At 41.1% G+C, this 18,844-nt stretch overlaps 2 protein-coding genes across 4 annotated transcripts in view; one reads left to right on the plus strand and one right to left on the minus strand.

Moving 5' to 3' along the window:
* LOC125893477 (IgGFc-binding protein) overlaps positions 1-3,867 on the minus strand; it is a 40,824-nt gene extending 36,957 nt beyond the window's left edge. The window contains exons 1-2 of the mRNA XM_049584184.1: positions 3,670-3,867; positions 13-1,161 (exon numbers count right to left, since the gene is read on the minus strand). Coding sequence (XP_049440141.1) covers positions 13-1,161; positions 3,670-3,712 — 1,192 coding nt within the window. The 5' untranslated portion in view covers positions 3,713-3,867. The remainder of the gene's footprint in view (positions 1-12; positions 1,162-3,669) is intronic.
* On the plus strand, positions 2,899-18,835 carry si:dkey-262k9.2 (uncharacterized). Of its 3 annotated transcripts, none has more exons than XM_049582536.1 (8): positions 2,899-3,014; positions 10,887-10,947; positions 11,401-11,436; positions 12,339-12,380; positions 13,569-13,628; positions 13,752-13,820; positions 14,022-14,064; positions 15,225-18,835. In XM_049582536.1, exons 2-8 carry the CDS (start codon positions 10,896-10,898, stop codon positions 15,268-15,270), a joined length of 348 nt encoding a protein of 115 aa, XP_049438493.1. In that variant the 5' UTR covers positions 2,899-3,014; positions 10,887-10,895; the 3' UTR covers positions 15,271-18,835. The 3 variants fall into 3 exon arrangements, with proteins under 3 accessions (XP_049438493.1, XP_049438494.1, XP_049438492.1); XM_049582537.1 differs by lacking the exon at positions 2,899-3,014 and adding an exon at positions 6,813-6,968; XM_049582535.1 differs by lacking the exon at positions 2,899-3,014 and adding an exon at positions 7,951-8,119.
* The last annotated feature ends 9 nt before the right edge of the window (positions 18,836-18,844 follow it).

Here is an 18,844-nt window from a genome sequence, read left to right on the forward strand (position 1 = left end):
TGTGGTACATACTTTTGTAACACACTGCTGGATATTGTCTGCTCATGGTGCTCAGGTAATTTCCCACATCTGTGTCTGTGTGAAGAGAACTGGGCTCAGCATTACCGTCAGGCAGCTGAGTAAAGTTGAGCTTCAGGGAGAATTTAAAACCAGACTGCAAATCTCCTGTGCCTGTACTGTTATCTTGCTGCTTACTCATATCACCTGAATCAAACATAGCGACAGTCTGGCAGATATCATCAACAGATGGCAGTACTATTAGAGTTGAAGGTCTCTGCTGTGCATTGTAACGTCTGAAGTAAACAAGCTGAAGAGGACTGTCACTGATAATGTGGATTTTATCTGAGGTCACGACTGGAATGACCTTCATAATGCCACCAACCAGAGACATATTCTGTCGCTCGGTGCTGGCAGTGACGTCCAGGTGTGAGTTAATGGCAGCTGTTGCCAACAGGAAACTGGAACTCATTGCTGTGTTTGCCAAAGGAGGTATAATGTAATCAAAACTCCAGTGCGAGACTGGTTTCAGTTCAGCAAATCCATACGAGCAATCCTGGGCTGTGTGTTTGGTGCAGGTAAAACCAACCACTACACTTACAGCTTCTTTGGAGATTACCTCTGAGCCAGACAGGCTTGAGTTGCTCTGGAGGTAAACACTCTGCAGCCCCCCTATATGCAACTTAAGGACACTACCCCTGGGATACATATTGCCTTCAGAGAGCACGTCTCCAGAGAGGAAGACATCCACGGATGTCTCCCGGTCTGAGCTGGTGATCACCATCTGGCTGACAGCAGACATGTCAGGAGTAATGGGATAGTAGTGGGTCCCCCAGGAGGACACATCATGGAGGAGGCTGTGGTCACAACCAGTGTGGGTACAGAATGATGCAAGGACTGTAACAGGCCACGTAGACCTCACACTGAGGAGGTGGGAGGAACGATCACCGGTCATTCCCACAGACAGTGGCAGGTGGATTGTCTTTGACTGGCTGGCCGAGAGGTAGATGTGTTGCAGGAAACTGCTTTCCAGCACCTCTACAGTGACGGAGGACCAAACACCAGTGGCTGTGATGGTGACTTGATGGGTAACATTTGCTGCTGGGTCGTTATGTGGAGGGAACATAGTCAGAAACTTGCTTCCAGGACTGGCTGCGGACAAGCCTGCAGGGGAGACGACAAAACTGAGTTACACTTTACTATGAATGCTATTTTATATAATGAATCTCTGTTGATTAAACTGTGAGCTATACTTTAAAAGCAGCCAAAAAAGGTAAAAAAAAACTACTACTTCTGCAATAGCCTATTAACATGCTGATAGTGGTTATACTTATTCGTTTCTGTTTATTTACCACTTCATGTACTCTTATTTGTAAGAGTAAATTCTTATAAAACATAATAATTCTATGAATTTCCGTAGAATTTCTTTACAAGGACCATCTCTTTGTACCTGGAGGCTTTTTGAATACGATCCTTGATGCTTAGTTGAAGGCTGTTTCACAACGACAACAAAAGGAACCTCTGGCTACATCATTTACTCGAGGCACTGCACACGTACACACAGTGGCCCTGGGATTATAGTTATGCAGAGTATGGACCATTGTTAACTGAGAATACAACTATGAAGCAGCATACCCATTGAGAATATTGTACAAATGATTCAGCCTTTATTGCTCTACTCAAAAGATGTGGCCGCAGTCCTACCCTCCTGGATTCATCACTATGAGCATTAATTCAAGGCAATGCAATTAACAAATACTGAATTGTATGGAACTGAGAATTTAAAAACTATCTGTTGCAGCAGAGCATCTAGTTTAAACATCGTAAGAGGAGATATGTTTTGAAATCTTGGACTCTACAGGGTTTAACGGAGTTGAAATTTTATTTTTGATACTATCTTCCAAAAGTATGGGACCAAAAATAATGTATTTTTGCATACTTTGTCACATAAACATGACAAAAATGGCATTTTACTTTACATTTTGTGCAAAAGTTTCTTAATCCATGGGACGGCCTGAACTGTGCTAACATAGCATCATATTACCTTAAATAAAAGCAACTACTTCAAAAAGGTGTGTGTGAAATTTCTGTGTATGACAACTTTCTATATAAAAGCCTGTAGGCTCTAGTTTTATGGTGAATACATATTTTAATATTGTCAAATTGCTTTGAGATGTAGAGCAGATATCAGTGCAAATTTGAACAAAATCTAGGCAATAGGTAAAAATTACGTGAGATTAGTAACCTCCACCATCTTCAGTGGGTTTTCTCTGCACCATCACCTATATGCGGTGAGTCAGCTGTATGAAATATTATATTACAACCATCCATTTCATAAAGGGGACATAACAAAATAATGAAAAACATGGTTGTGTTTTGCTTTACCTCAGGTATGGGTATCTGAACAATTAAAGCCCTTTCGAGGGTTTGTGCCTGTACTAAATGTGTACCTTCTGCATCTGAAATCACTGTACCAAGCAGAGCCAGCATGTTTAAAATGAGGCTGTATCAGTGATGACAAGATTATTTTTTTAAACGCAAGTCAAAAATTCTTTTTCTGCAAAAGAGGAACTAGAGTTTCCTGGACCACAGATAACACTTGAGCAGCAATAAGAGTTACACGAGAGACTGTTCCGAAATGACTAATCCACAAACTGCTGTAAATGTGCACATGAAGTGAACAATAACGCAATTTACAAAACAAGATGGACAACTCAGGCAGCAGTTGATGATTTTATGACGGCTAAACACTTGCACTGAAGAGATTACATCTGTTCACCGAGAGCAGACAGAGCAAGTTTCCCAGTGTGCACAGTTGTGAGAGATAAGAGTGATGGTGTCAGGTTTCAACCAGCTTAGCAGCCAATGAAGAACATAGTTCCTAGTTCCTGACTAGGTACACCTGTATTAACGTGCACACACACTCAGGCTGTTTCCATGATAACAAGGATCTGGCGTGGGAGCTACAACATACCAGCAGTGCATAGAAACAACTCTGAACAACAGCTCATTTAAATGTAAGTTCACCTCTCAGTTCATATTCTTAATGAGTGTGAGGTTACTTTAAACTGCTGCATTATTCCCTACATGTTGATTGTCTTTTAGGACATGTGTGTACTGTGTGTGTGTGTGTGTGTGTGTGTGTGTGTGTGTGTGTGTGTGTGTGTGTGTGTGTGTATGTGTGTGTCATTGTAAAGAGCAGCAAAAGTTAATATAAACTAAGGTAAAGGGATCATGTTTTTAACTCTTAGCAGAAGCATTGTGACAACAAAAGGTGCAAACTGTTGGTGTGGTGGTTTCAATTTTACAAACACTGAAACCTTCAAATCAAGAAGATTTCTCAGCACACCACAATTCCCTTAAGCAATGCATAGATTAGTAACTTTTGTTGTTGCAAGGGCTGAGACATAGCCATACCCCACTCATCACTCAAAACTAGACAAACAGAGGGAAGACAGCAGAACTGTTGAGACTTGAGTGCTTCAGGTAAAAGAGGAATAACCGTAATGCAAACGTGTTGCAAATATTGGGAGAAGGGATTAGGGTAAAAACGGACATATAGCTGCTGGAGGACACCACCAACATGCTGGAAAAACGAGTCTGGGTTATACTGTTTGTGCAAATGACCGTTGAGACTCCTTTAATCACACCTACAAACAATATGCCACTTACCAAATCCCAGGAGGCACACCTGGAGGAGCAGCACACACGGCATTGCTGCACTGAAACCAGGAAACTCACATGAATGGAAAAACTACAGTTTATCGATTCTGGTTTCCCGTACAGCTGATAGATTTCAGACTATTTGCATGTCAGGGAAGACACCAAACAGAGTGATGTGCCAGCGACACAGTGCCAACAGCACGCCGGGGGAAGATGGCACAGACGCCTATCAGCACACCTGTGCGCGCTCAGCCTGTCCGTCAAAACGTGTGGGCGTCATTATTTGTCGACTAATTAGGCTGCAACCGCCAGGTGAACCGCATTATCATTACTCCAGGCAGTTCTCATCTGTTTCAGGTACACTTTTGCCTCCAGTTCAAGTAGAATAATAAGCAATTATTACTCAGTTTTGCCGCAAATTGCTTCCTTATTGGGGATGGAAGAAGTATTCAGATCCTTAAAAGCAGGCCAACTAATACCACACTGTGAAAATAGAACTTGAGACCAATTATTATCATGATAATGTAAAATACTTAAAGTCCCTGTCAGTGTTTTACTATTATAGATGATGCATTAATGCTGTAAATTGCATTCACTTCTGTAGATGTTAGTCCTAATTTTAACTCCCTTATATACTGTTGGGAAGTTAAATCTACAGCAATGCACCCTTTTGTATAAGAACATATGTTTGGAGGGGTCTCTGCTCTGTGAGAACTATGTAGGCTCATAATATTAAGGTGTGGTGTTTGGGGACCATTTCCAGTCTACACCTTCTGCAGCCCAACTGTTGAGGAGGGTCTGCTTGGAAATTTTTGTGAAGAGTTAACAGCTAGATTAACCATTTTGGAGCATTTTGAAACAAAAATCTGACACAAGGGGTTCTCAAGGTTTGATGACTTAGTGCCATTTTAAAGAGCACACATGACTTTTATACTGCATATTATACCATGACATTTCTGATGACTTTATTTTTTATGACTCGCTTTACTATGGCTTTTTTTTTTTATTACCTTTTCTGTGATATACCACCACTTTTTAATCTATCTTTCAATCCCTCCAATATGTTTTATAATTACTGCCCAGTGTGGGCTATGTGTAAAAAGTCAGTGCTTCATGAGCTCAGATAAACAGCCATGTTTTCAGCTTTGGGACGAATGACGATGCATTTTCCAGCTGATAGTAGGAAAAGTTTCTCAGCACATAAAGGAACACTTCATCCTTCAGTTTATCACAAACATTCAAAATCAACACATCTGGAGATACATGGTGCTCACTGGACAGGAAGGGAATAAAAACTTGAATCTACTTTAAAAGTATGATACAGATACAATTTGTCTCAGAGATATAGTTGAATAGAATTACAGTGTAGCATAAAATGGGAATACTCAAGTAAAGTAGTAATGCATCTATTTGTTATTTAAGAAGCCTATACAATACTTGAACAAATACACTTAGTAAGATTTCATCGCTGCTTATTTGGCATCAGTTTTGGGAAGGTTACCTTTTTTCTTACAGGTTACAGGTTACTGTGTGAAAAATATAATATGTAATGGAACTTTTTTTTTTAAATTACGTCATCAAAGTATGACATTTGATAACTTTTTGTTTACTTAAAAATGTTTAATTTGGGCAAAACAGCTGAAAAATGTCAGAAATAGGCTGTGCCAAAAGAAAGCATCCCTGCGTGCTGAAAAGCAACAGTGAATGTTACATTCCACAAGCTTTATACCAAAAGAACATTTTCAGATATAACCCCTTTGTTATCACCAACAATTTGAGTAGAGACTGTAATTTAATTACATTTATCCCCTCAGTAACTGTAACTGATTACAGTTACATTTATTTTGTAATTTAATTACATGGAAATTGTTTTATCTATCTAGTTACTCCCAGACACTTTGGCGGAGGTGTGGACTCAAGTCACATGACTTGGACTCAAGATTTGAGTCACAAATTTGATGACTTTAGACTCAACTTGACAGTCAAAAAAGACTTGCGACACTACGTGGATTTAAACACCACTGACGTGTGACTTTACATGGGTGTGACCCTTTTGACTTGAAAATACTTGATACCTTCCCCCAAGCCCAAACGTGAAAAAGCATGCTAACTAAAAGGTGTGCCACCAATCAAATGTATCACCTGAATCAGCTAATGCTAACACTACTCATTCCCAGCGAGTCGACACTCAACTCCCCAGATAATCCACTTTGTTTTAAATAGTCAAGTTACAGACAGAGATACAACCACTTCTAACAGAAAAATGACTCATATAAATGCAATATATTTACACTCTGTTGCTAGGATGGCATTATATGTGGTGAGTGCCTAATGACTTGTTTAGGTAGTAGTGAAACTAGTGGTTTAACTACCACACGCACAAACTTCTTTTCCCTTCAGCTGGGGTGCCACCTCAAGTACAGTTTATCTTTGAGTAATCATCACAGTCAGAGCATGCTAGAGCATCTATGGGTATGGAGGAGTTAAGTGTATTTGGAGAGGTATAAGTGAGAGAAAATGGAAAAAACAAAAGCCATCCCAGGCACAAAGAAAAAAAAATAGAAGACAAAATTCACAATTTTTATTTTATTATTATTATTATTTCTTTATTGTTTGTTAGCTAAGTTGTCTATGTTGATTTCTCATTAGCCACTGTTCTATTTTTCTGATATATACAATAAATCTAAAACACATCAATAATAATGATAATAATAGAATTTTTTTTTTTGCGAGGTGGGGGGTGCCAGGGGAAGCTTGCCCAGGGTGCTGAATAAGCTAGGTCCAGCACTGTGTTTAGGACTTGAAACTCAAAGTTTAGGACTTGAGTTTGACTTAGTACTCTTCATTGGAACTTGAGTGCAAAGACTTGAGGCTACTTGTGACTTGCAAAACAATGACTTGGTCCCATCCCTGCTGTTTGACATATATCACAGCTTTACAGTAGTGTTATTCATGTCCTATTATCTTTGCATGCTGAACATTGTGCTGCTTGTTAACATCACAGTTCTCAGGAAACTGCTCGTGACAGCACTTCTGTGACACACACACACACACACACACACACACACACACACACACACACACACACACAGACACGGAGGTATTTTCCGCTGAAGTAAAAAACTGACTGAGAGAAAAAACTTTAGGGGCAGTTCGGTACAATATGAGGTGGCTGTGAATCCCCTTGTACATGTGTGATAAAGTTGAATGTAAAGCCCACACAACAGCAGACTGCAGCTCTTCCAGTTAACCAGTCCGTTGGCACCGTGTTGGCTCATCTCATTTCATCATCTGACTCTACAGCTGTGGTGAGTGCGTCAAATTTCACGGCAGTGACGACAAAAAGTCACAAAAATATATGATTTTAAAACCTTAAATTTCACAAACGGAGTATACATTTCGCAATATAACTGTCTCTCTCTTGTATTTGTGAGTTAATGGTCGTTTTAAATGTACTGTAATGCAATAATACAGAAAGACTGTCAGCATATAGGATATTTTTCGAAGCTAATTAGCATCAGCACGTAACCTGCAGTGTAACTTCTCACAGGCACTTGTGTTTGTTACACGGTGAGTCAATGTGAAAACAACTTGACTTCACCCATCTAACGTGCAGACTGCTTCCAACGAGGAAGCAGGTTAACAGAAGGTGAGGCTGTTGTAAATGTAAGAGAACTGACTTGGCACACCGCTTCACCTCGTCTCTGACTTCCTGTGTGTGTGAGATTGTCATGCCATTCACAGAGCGCTCATGAGTGAGCTTTCTGGCGCGTTATATTAGTCTGCAAACAAATAACAAAGTGTTGTTCTGCTGTTGTTAATCAAGCTGCTTGCCCAGGGAGTGTCAGAGGTGAAGCAGGGGCGCCAAATATTTGCTGAACCCTTTACGTCTCCTCTTTGCAGAGTTCTTTTTGTGCATTTTGTGTTTCTTGGAGGAGTGATGAGGCTGTGTTTCAGACAGATCGGGCTGTGAAAACCCTCAATGTGACTGGGATAGCTAGGGCTTGTGATAGTGTTGTTAACAAAACAAAGACAAAACCGCTTTGTCTCCATCTGATAAAAAGTAAACCTGAGGTGTACGTGCCCAGAGTCCTGAATGCCCTGAATCAGGCTGATGCTGCTTTAGGCACGGTAGCGGTGGAAAATGCCAATATTTTGGTGTTACCGTAGAATCCTATCAGTTCATTCCTGTGTGTGCTCACAGGTTTTGTATTTTTTGCACACACACATGCAGAGAGAGAGGTGGAGAGAGAGGGAGGAAGGCAAATACAGGATATGTGTCTCCAAGACGGCTGTCATTGTCAGACACACTCTCATATCCTCTTAGTTGTTTTACTGCTGGCCCGATGCTCAACAAGTCACCCACAGCCCATTTGTATTGGAAATAACTGCTTAGGTGTCTGACTTATTTGTTTAGCGGGAGTTGGACTGTTCACTGGTTTGCATGGCACCAACTGAGGTATTGTGAGTTTTTCTTTATTTTTATTTTACCATTAGTTTTCTTGTTACTTTGGTTGCGGTCCAGTGGCGTAGCGCAAGTATGTTATGTTATAGAGAAAAGGGGAATTTGCATCAGCCTCACTTATATAAACAGCTCCTGTAGAGATGGCAGAGTTGAGTAAACATTTCAATAAGAATATTTTCTCTCTTCACTGAACCAGAGTAAGCTACCACTTTTATAAAATTGAATGGCAATGAATAACAAGTGATAGGGGTGCTTTTTTTTCCTCCTTTCTGGCTCACTCTTTTTCCCTCTTGTTGGGCTCATTGTTTTTTTTTTAGAGCAATGCTGTTTTAGTGTTGACACATCTTCACAATAATCAAAGTTTTTCTTTGCCATCTCCTCTCCTCTGTCTCTTATATTTTCTTGCTTGTATTTGTTTTCCTATGAACTCTCTAGGCCACAGCGATTCTAATATCTTTGCACGTTAACGATTGTTATCGCTGGTGTCAAAGTCTTGTCAGCTATGCACAGTGGCTGAGCAGAGGGCTGTTATCAGCGCGAGCAGATAAGAAAGAGATAGTCTGTGTCCCTGCAAGTAGTTCTGTTTATGTGCATGTAGTAAACCTCTGTGTCTGGGTTTGTTTTGTTGATACGGTTTTGTACTGGGTGGGTTGGAGGGAGTGGAAAATGTTCATCATTTAAAATTAAACCTGGTAAACAAGATTAAGGTGTTCTGTGGGCTGGCCTGGACAGACAGGTATGAGGTTCAGGGTTAATCCTGTCAGTGGAGAAGTGCATCGGTGAGAATGGAACAAAAACAGGACATACTCTGCCTGCAGCAACAGCACAGTATATGCCTTTCTTGCAGCACTGCAATCCAGTTTTATGATTTCTACGTTTACCTTCCATGATCTCTGCATCTCTAGCCAGCAGTCAGCTGGTTTGTCTGCTTTGTAAACAAGCCACTGGTTATTATATGTTGCAAATTGGGTCTGGTATTAAAGAGAAAATTCAATCGGCATTCAAATGTACAAGAATATATTACCCAATTTGAAAAATAATACAGGCGTCAGGAGCCATTTTGATACAGAGGCAGTGGACTGGGTTGATAAATATTTCCAAATTGGATCAGCTTATTATTTCACCCAAAGCAACTCTGAAAAGCAAATTGGATACAGAAGGGGATTTTATTTGCAGCTTCTTAGGTTGTTTGCGTTTGGAGATTTACTGCAGCTATTCAAGAGGCCAGAACAGCCCTCGCTACACTCCCTCTGCAATCAGCCTCAGTCGTGTGATTAACATCTTTTTCCTATATAGTCAACCAAAATAGTTCTTAATGCTGTTTTGCTAATTTAGCATGAAGATAATCTTGTTGCTTAGTGGGCTGTTCTCGGCCCTACAGGGTGGACATTTGTCTCACATGAAAGTTTCTAGACATCAAGTGCCATGGCAGCATTTATAGATGAGATTACAGTTTATGGCCAGTTTCCTGATGCATAGTTTTTCATAAAACTGTCAAAAACCATGTGGAAAGAATGAACCAATGCTGACAAGTATCTAGTCTTACAGCTGATAGCTCAGTCTTTTACACTTCCATTCACCAAATATGGTAATTAGGATCTTCTCGCCATACGCTGAGCGTAATCCACTTCCTTAAATTGTAGTAGTAAATAGGAAACAGTAAGCGGGTGTTTGCTGCCGTTCCATGGAGCCGGTTTGATAATCTAATACTTAACAATGCAGGTCACTTCAGTTCTTTCCACAGTCATTAACTATGAAGGAAACAAGGACACAATGGGTATGGCTAACAATAAAGAGGCGCCTTCAGTATAGCATTTGGCACAAAGGTCAATGGGAGAGTTCCCTCTGTGTACAGTATCAAACATTGCATGACTATTGGTTCCTGATCCCATGCCAGCCTCAATGGCTAAATCGGACCAGTGAGACTTCATCCGGGACCTCAACTGGAAGAGAGGTCATTCCCATGTTTTTCCCTCTTTTAAAAATATCACCATTCATATTGTGCTGGATACAGCTGGGGGCTTTGTTTGGCAGGCTAACAACATCTGCGTTTCACATCTACGTGGTGGCGATGGGGAGCGGAGGTAGAGTTTGTTTTGGGCCCTGTGCCATGAGGAAGTTTTGCGATTTCTCCTCAGGAACAACAATGCACCAAAAAAAGAAATCCCAGCCAATTTCTGTTATAGGATAAAGTTGATGAATTAATGTGTGTTTGAGTGAAATGGAGCTCTTTCCCCAGTTAGCACAACAAGAACATTGCTCGGCAGAATACAATGAACAAAAAAAGATTCATTTTTGTTTTGTCAGTGGACGTCATCGGACAATTTTTTTTTGTTGCTCAACACCTGGCATAGCACCCGGGCTTTTGCAAAGGGAGGGGAAAATGTTGAATAGACACTTGTTGACAGCTGACTGTGACAGAATTCTCAGAGCAGGTTTTCTGCTGAGCACTATGGGAAATAAGGATGTCATTCAGTGACCCTCTCCCGCCACCCACCTCAGATTACAGTCTAGATATGCATGCATACTTTAAACCAGTTAAAACAGTGCAAGGACTTGTTGGCTCAGAAACTCCTAGTTTTCCACTGACTAGCAGTATGTGATCCTGAAACTCAAAGTACCACACAAGCCCCCAATAATAGACAGCATTGCTGCTTTCCATCTTGCCCTATCTCTAAACCAAAACACCAAGATTCCACACACATCAATAGCTGAATATTAATAGCAGATATTTTTATCTCGGTTTCTTTTCCCCCCGCAGCATTTGAAGATGATGCGATTGCTGTTCCTGTGTCTGCTGCTGCTGCTGCCAGCTGCTACTGGTACGTTCTCATCTCTGTGACGCTTGCAGGTGATAAACATCTAATCAGGGTCTATGCATCCCTGCGCCGGCATGTTTTCCTCACCTACCTATGTATGTGCACCGCCTGTGCAGATTAATGTATGCGCTCACTTTTGAATTATACAGCCACCTAAAGGAGAGGGTGTTACGGTGAAACAAAGGGTTTGTACGTGTAAGAATAACATTAAAGGAAGTACATGCACAGTGAAATTAGCAACAGTACTCGTAATGCTGTACTTTCTTAGTATAGAGGATACCAGAAAAAGTACAGCAGATAGACACCACCTTAATACAAGTAGAACATTAAACTGACTGTGGTCCTCACACTTTTTGTGCTGTACATTCCTATGATTGTCGTAGTATTCTGATATTAACCTTCAAAAAAGTTATTGTGAGCATTGTAAAAGTATTCTAACTGTCACCTCTTTTGCAGCTGTTTCAGAAGAGATTGAAGGATCAGCTGATGACGGTATGACATGCATCTTTGTCTGTAAAATAAAGAAAAACAGGAGCACTTTATGAAGCCTTTCAATCACCACAATTTATGAAGAAAACGTGACTGCTTCCCTCTTGAAGTCAATTAAGGGATGCAAATAGACACATTTGATTTGTATTAAGCATTGAGAGATCACACCCATACGCAACCATGGAGAACATTTTCTGTCCATTGTTTTGGAAGGAATTATCACACTGTAATTTCATTTTCAATTATTTTTTTGCTTGTTTCTACATGTTTCTTTGTACTGTCGTCAGTTCCAGTATTTTGTTTTTGTTTTGACCTGAGGTAAGCTTAGTGGATCCTTTAGGTCGTGTATGAAATAATTAGCAGGTGGATCAAGGGTCACACCAGACATGTTGGTTGACATGCGCTAGCTTCGTGTCAAACAGAATAACTTCAAATCATAATGTTGATTCATATGCAACGTACTGAACATGAGAAAAAAATACTTTCCTCGTCTTTACATTTCTACTCTTTCTTTCTCAGTGCACAGCAGAGCTGCACAACTGGAACCTCTCCCATTTCTCATTTAATGGTTTTTCTTCCTCATTCACAGTTTTAGTCACTTGTTTATGGGTGTGGTCTCTTGCTCTCAGTTTTTTACTGCCTACAATTCAGATGTATTTTGGTTTTCTGTGCACAATATTGATTTCAGTTTATAGTTTTCATTATTTTTGCTCACAGACCCTTTGGTCCTAAACTGACTTCATAAAACCATCAATGAATAGTGTTGGTAAAAGATTAAAGGTGTTGTCTATATCCTGACTATTGTAAAGTGCCAAAACTCAGTTATTATTTCAAAGTGTTCACACTCTGAAGCATGCGTTTCTGTTCTGTCTGCACAGGAATCTAATTTTATCCTTTCTTTACAGGTCTGGATGATGATGATGATGAAGATTTATATAGACAAAGAAGTGAGTATATTTCCTCAGTTCCCAAGAGTGAATTGGAGGGCAGTAGGCTTTTCTAGTTTCTTGTGTGTCACACCCACAAACTCTGTAATGGCAGCTGCCCAGAGGAGAGTGTGTAAAGGTTATGGCCTCTGTAATTATTGTCAGTAAGTCAGCACTGTGTATAGGGTGCTCTAGTCCCATGAAATGTGTGGGGCTGTGGCCCCTGTTGGCTTTTCCGCCTCCCAACCATTAAGCCCTGAATGGAATCAATTAGCTCCCTGGTGGGGCCTCGCGGATTCCACCGAAAGGCCAATGAACACGTCGACATCTCCGCCATCCCGCTGGTCAGCTAATCAACACTGGCATTCTCATTCTCTCTCCACCCCTCTCTCCGTCACTCCTCATCTTCGCTTTGATGGACATTTGATAGAATTACAGATCTGCTTAGAACGGGGCAGTCGGCTCTTGGAGTAGCAGCCTCTCTGCAAAGCGCTGTGATTCCTCTGAAGCCTCAACCCTCTGCCTCTCTGTAGACACAAGCTTGTATACTGAATTCCATACACCATTTGTTGGCATTGTTGTCTCCTGTAAGCAGTAGAAGTATTGCATAATGAAGTGTTGTGTGGAGGGTTGAAATGTGCAGGGCTTTGTATTGCTTTAAAAAACGACAACACCAGTACAGAGGCCAGTACCCTTACACTGATACTGATACCAGGAGAGCACTTCAGGCGTGTAGTACAGCCATACTTTAGAAGGTTTTAGTGGCATCTCAGCACACTGAACTGCCAACTTCATCAAACACACCCCACTCTGCGTCATCACAACACAGATTGTATGGATTGTATCTGCTGCAGTAGTGGGCAAACCACACTTCACATTGAGCTGAAGAACACTTGTAGTGATTGGCTGCCAAATGCTGGCTCATGGGGAAGTTGTTGGGTCTCTGTAAATTAAAGAGTTTGGTCTAGACCTACTCTATATGAAAAGTGTCTCGACTGTGAGCAAGACCCTACCAATAGTCATTTTTTTCGAGATCTGAGTACAAAAAGGATCAAGTGCAGGTTTCAGTAGTTTCGATACTGCCTGGCACTGCGTTATGTAGGTCGATACCTTAAAGGTATCAAGTGCTGATACACAGTCCCATATACAATACACCTGAAATCAGCAGAGCTCATGTTAACTGGTCTCTTCTTCTCTTTGCCACTTAAGCAAATACAGATCTTGGCGCCACAGCTGCAGATAAAACTACAGGCGTAGAAAACGCGGCAGGTGAGAGAAGTATTTCAAATATAATTAGTGATATATATTATTAAAGTATTAGAATACATATCAACAAGTATGAAGGATTCATAACATACACTTTTAGCCAACTTTCTATGTTTTCTCTTTTAGATAACTTCACCGTGATCGTCATCGTCGTAGCTGTGGCTGTGTTGGTTCTTTCAGTCGCTGCGATAGTCAGTAAGTATTCTGTGTTTTGCTGAGACATAATGATGTGAAATAGTGCCTGCTTCATTCCCACAGCTGACAAATGTGCAGCTGTAAAGCCCTTTGGTGGAATCTCTTTACTCCCCGTGTGCTTTGTAAAGATGTTAATACCTAAGCAAATATGAACTTTTCTCTTGTGTAGCCTTGACCTTTTTCCATTTTTCTTCCTTGCAGCCATAATGTTAGTAAGACGCCACGCGCACAATCGGCAGCAAGGGTAAGGTCAAATTTCTTCATTTTCAAAGTTGATATTTGAGAGATGCATGTTCCACTTTACGCTAAGTCAGCCTGCAGGTGACAGAACCAGTCTGGTGGGTAACAGCCTCACTGCTGCCTTGCCAATGAACCCTACTCCACATGACTCGTCAGCATCAAAACCAGAGGAAAGCACTCGGGTGGCGAAATGTAACCAGCATCCACCCATCCGAGCCCGTCTGGACTTGTACAGCAATTAGTGTCACAGCCTGAGGCCACCACTGAACACTCCCCACCTCTAACCCTTCCCATGTTAGCCATCAAACAATAGCCTTAAGATAGTGCCTCTGGGTCTGTATGACCGAATGGGACAAGACCTAACCTGTTCCAAAGCTTACCTCATGAACTGAGGCCTGAGTTAGACAGCTACTCAGAAATAAAGCGATCCTGTAAACATGATCCTGGTGTCATGACAACAATCTGCTAACAGCACTCAGACTGCAGAACAGCCTAAACCAGTTATACAGAGAGATGATCTCTCCTCACTTTTTGCCTCCCTTCTGTACTTTGCTTATTTAACGGCAGCTGGCTCTGGGAAGGCTTTCTGCAAAGAAATCAGTTTCTTTTATTCTGGTGTACAGTAATACATGACCTGCAGGTCAGGTCAGAGAGGTTGCAGAGTTCAAATTATTCTCCACGCATCTCCTAAGCAGCAGGAGAACTGCCATTGTGGAGCAGACACCCAAGACAATCTGCAAGGGTTAAATTCCTCCGCCGGATTACTGGCTGCCTCCTGGGGCTACAGTCAGCTCTGGCAGTGTTTGGTGCTGACTGATCGCTCTGCTGAAAAGAGGCTTAATCACACAGCAACCTCTGGCTTGTTGGATCAACAGTGCCTTGCCAGGTTTATAAGTCCCACCTGGGGATGAGCCGTGTTTTGAGGTGGTGCAGTCACCGTGCACCTGTCAGAGCCCTGCAGCATGAGGCAGACGTGTCATTTCCTGAATTCCGACATGCGGGGATGTTTCTTGTGTCTTTCTGCTAACAAACTGAGAGAGAAGCTAAAAATATCTTGAAGATGACATACTTTTGCTCTTGCCCTGTCTCCCCTTACCCCCCTCCTCCACCCCCCACTTTCCCTGCTTTCCCGTCCCGTGGCCTGTCCTCCCTCTCTGTCTTTAGGGTCTACTCCGTGCCTACAGAGCAGGACCAGAAAGGGGCAGTCTAGTTCCTGGTGGAGTAGCAGTCTTACAACGACAGACAAGAGAGGAGCAATGCACCGGGCTATGTCATCTCCTACTCTTCGACTCAGGACAGATAGACTTCTTTGCACAACAGCCTGCTTCTCACCATCCAGTACATTGCTTGCTCCTACATAAACTCCTATGAATACATATGCAATATATATATATATATATTTTTATGTTACACACTTTTGTCTTTGTCCCAGCCATTTATACTCCACATAACATGCAATTTAACCAGGGACATTTGGAACACATTCAAACCTTCTAATTGGATTCTATTTGAGGAATCCAAATCAAAGCCAGTGAATGTGGCTTAAAGCTTCTTTTGTTAAAAGGGATGATTTAGCACAGCCAGAGCTCCCCCCTTTTTTTTACTACCTGAAACAAGAAATTATTCCCACCAGCTATGCAGTGAAACTGTATTTACGTTTGATTTGGTGCATGTGGAACAGACCTGTCTCTGTGAAATGGTCGATGAGTGAGACAAGCCATGCTAATCCACACTAAGCCAGCCCAGTGCTCACTTCATTCTCCTATTCACTTGTCTGACACCTTCTGTTCCTGGCCCATTAGGAATGACAGGAGGCAGCGCAATAGGGAGATAAAAACCTGTTCCCCCCTCTTGTCAACCTCAGTAAAAAAGAAGTGAAAATAGCCAGTGTGAACATCTCCTTGCAAGGCAGCAAATTAATCGACCGCCATGAATGATGATGTTTTCTTTTCCCCCCTCTCTGTTTCGTTTTGAAAGGCTTTCACTTTAGTCCCGCAGATTGTAAATACAGTGGCTCTCTGAATGCTGCAGAGAGTTAGATTAATGCCTCACACTGGTAGAAAGAAGCTGGGTGTGAGGGAGGGATACAATCTCACGAATCAAATAAAGTGTTGGGGATGATTGGGGAAAATACCAACAATGCTTTTGTTTCATTCATACAGAGCATGATGGCTTCTCTGTTTTCATTTAAATGGAAATCAATCATGCCCTGTGAAAGAAAGCTTTCTATCCAAGAACCAGAGGCACTGGTTGCCTTATTTGTTACAATACAGAAAAGGGAAATTTCTGTGGCGAAGGTTAACGGGGAATGAGACATGCTCCTGTTGGACATGACAGTATTTCAGTTGTGGCTTTGAGTAAGCAGCACTGGGAACGGCTACACGGGGTTAAATGCTGGATTTGTCAAAGCAGGATCTCACTTTGCTCTACCACTAAATCTCGCAGCTAATCTTGCCACTGGGGACAGGGCTCGGCTCCAGACCAGCCAGACTTGAGAGCAAAAACAATTGTGGAGTCACGTCCTCTTCAGGGCGAACAGTGGCTGTAGGTCTGAAGCGTCGTCTTAAACATTACGCATCCCAGTTTATTTAACACAAACCAACTGGCAGATGATTATTGTTTGTGCATTTGTTTTACCGTTCATATTTGAGTGCTGTGTGTACAGTGTGTGTTATTTCTCAAAGCGTAGCATTGCCCAATAAGCCTTCAATATCTGTCAGCATTTCAAAGGGAGGACAATTGGACAAAAATTGCAGTACAAAACATTTCAGTTTTTTTTTCTATGTCTTTGTAGTCATATTTACTCACATTCACTTTTTCTGTCGGACAAACAAACCACAATGACAACATTTGAGCAGAGGATTCTCTTTGTTTGAATGTATAAAGTAAACAGACTTGTGCAAAAACCCAAAGAGAAATGCAGTGTTTGGTTCAGACTGCTCCGCACATGATGTGACCAAACGCTGCACAGTTATTCCCTCCTATGCAGCCTCTCTGCTGTGACACTACTGATGCAGATGTAACAAATGTAGATGTTGAGCTTTTCTATCTCTCTCAATGGCATGTATGTGGAAGAAGTTATACTTTTTTTTACCCCCTTTTTTAAACTGGCTGATTGTCTTTCTATGCAGGCTGAAGTATGGTGTCTCTGAGAGCTCAATGCACTGCAACTTAAAGGAACAGTTCACCCCAAAATCAAAAATACATATATTTCCTCTTACCTATAGTGCTATTTATCAGTCTAGATTGGTTTTGCATGAGTTGCTGAGCTTGTGGTGTTCACAGCACCAAAAAATGCATTTGAAATCATGATCTGATTACTCAAGATATCCACAGACCTTGTTGTGAGCAGAGGAGAACTATTTTCTTTCTACCGAACTACACCCGCCAACCACATCAGCGTGCAGAAGCAAGTGTGCATCTACTGCTAGCCCACCTAGCACCAAGTACGATGCCATTCATGTTTACATCTCGGTCTGTCAAAAGCACAAGCCTCTAGTCCATGAGTAGATGCTCGCTTCCTTCTGCACAGTGGTGTGGTTGGCGACTATAGTTCTGTAGAAAGAAAATAGTTCCTACATGAAACTGCTCACAACAAGGTCTGTGGATTATCTTGAGTAACCAGGTCATGATTTCTGGAAACAGACATTGCTGTTGAGTTTTTCAAATGTATTTTTGGTGCGTTGAGCAGCACAAGCGGAGTGCCATCTTATTCCATTAGATTGGAGAGAAGACACACATCTCTATAACTGATGCCTCTAACACCAAAACAATCTAGATTGATAAATAGCGCTACAGGTAATAGGATTTTGGATTTTGGGGTGAGCTGTCCCTTTAAGAAAACACACGCAAATAGACAAAACAAGCAAATGAAGACATCCTCTTGTTCAATATGACAACACGCGAGCAGAGTTTTGGGGAAATAAATGCTGGAAATACAGACAACACAAAAAAAAAAAACACACAACAGAGCTAAATATAGAAACATGCTGCAAATAAATGCAAGTTCTGTACAACTTGCAGCATTTCAGCAGGCTACTGTATTTGGTTGTTTTTTGTTTTTTTCCTAAACGTACAAGATCCTTTCTCCATTTGCTTATGTTTTATCTAGTTGCACGCGTTTTCCAAAGCTGCACTGTGTAGAGCCTCCAGAGCCACCGTACTAAAGGCATGGTCTGACCTTATGCAATTTTTCTAGCTTTTAATATATAACATATTGTAAGTATTTACAGAGTTACTAACCTATATATTTGTATTGTTACTCTTGATGGAAAATGTATTGTATTTGGCTAAATGGTCTTTTCTATACTTGTTTTTAAAGGGTGGTTCTTATCTCCATTGTTCATTTATAAATTTTATTTGTGTAAAAAAAACGTTGCGGCAAGTGGGAGTCTGTTTTTTTGCCAAAAACCCTTATGTAAAATATTTGTATTTTAGTCATATTGTAGCAAAAAAAGTTTAAATTTGGACTTCATGTTAAATGCACATGTCCATATGTACCTGTGTATCCAGATTAACCCTACTGTATGTGTAATTTATGCAAAGGGCACTTAGATTGTTTTCTCATTGTATAATTATTTGCAAAGTATATAGTACATAACCTTATATCTCCCAAGAAAACAGTTGCAGTCAGCGATTGTACACCATGAATCAATTCTGTTTGCACATCTGCTCTCTCCCTGATTTTGTTCTGATAGTAATTAGAACAGTGAATACTACTGTAGATTATGTAGAACTCTGTGTTGATTTTGACATTAAATCTGTTACAAAAATTTGCTCGGTTT

The sequence above is a fragment of the Epinephelus fuscoguttatus genome, linkage group LG8 (genome assembly GCF_011397635.1).
Source record: "Epinephelus fuscoguttatus linkage group LG8, E.fuscoguttatus.final_Chr_v1".
NCBI classification, from domain to species: Eukaryota; Metazoa; Chordata; class Actinopteri; order Perciformes; family Serranidae; genus Epinephelus; species Epinephelus fuscoguttatus.

Coding starts and splice junctions, on each gene's coding strand:
- si:dkey-262k9.2 (XM_049582535.1), top strand. Junction 10,948..11,400: donor GCTGCTGCCAGCTGCTACTG/GTACGTTCTCAT, acceptor CCTCTTTTGCAG/CTGTTTCAGAAGAGATTGAA. Junction 14,065..15,224: donor GCGCACAATCGGCAGCAAGG/GTAAGGTCAAAT, acceptor CTCTGTCTTTAG/GGTCTACTCCGTGCCTACAG.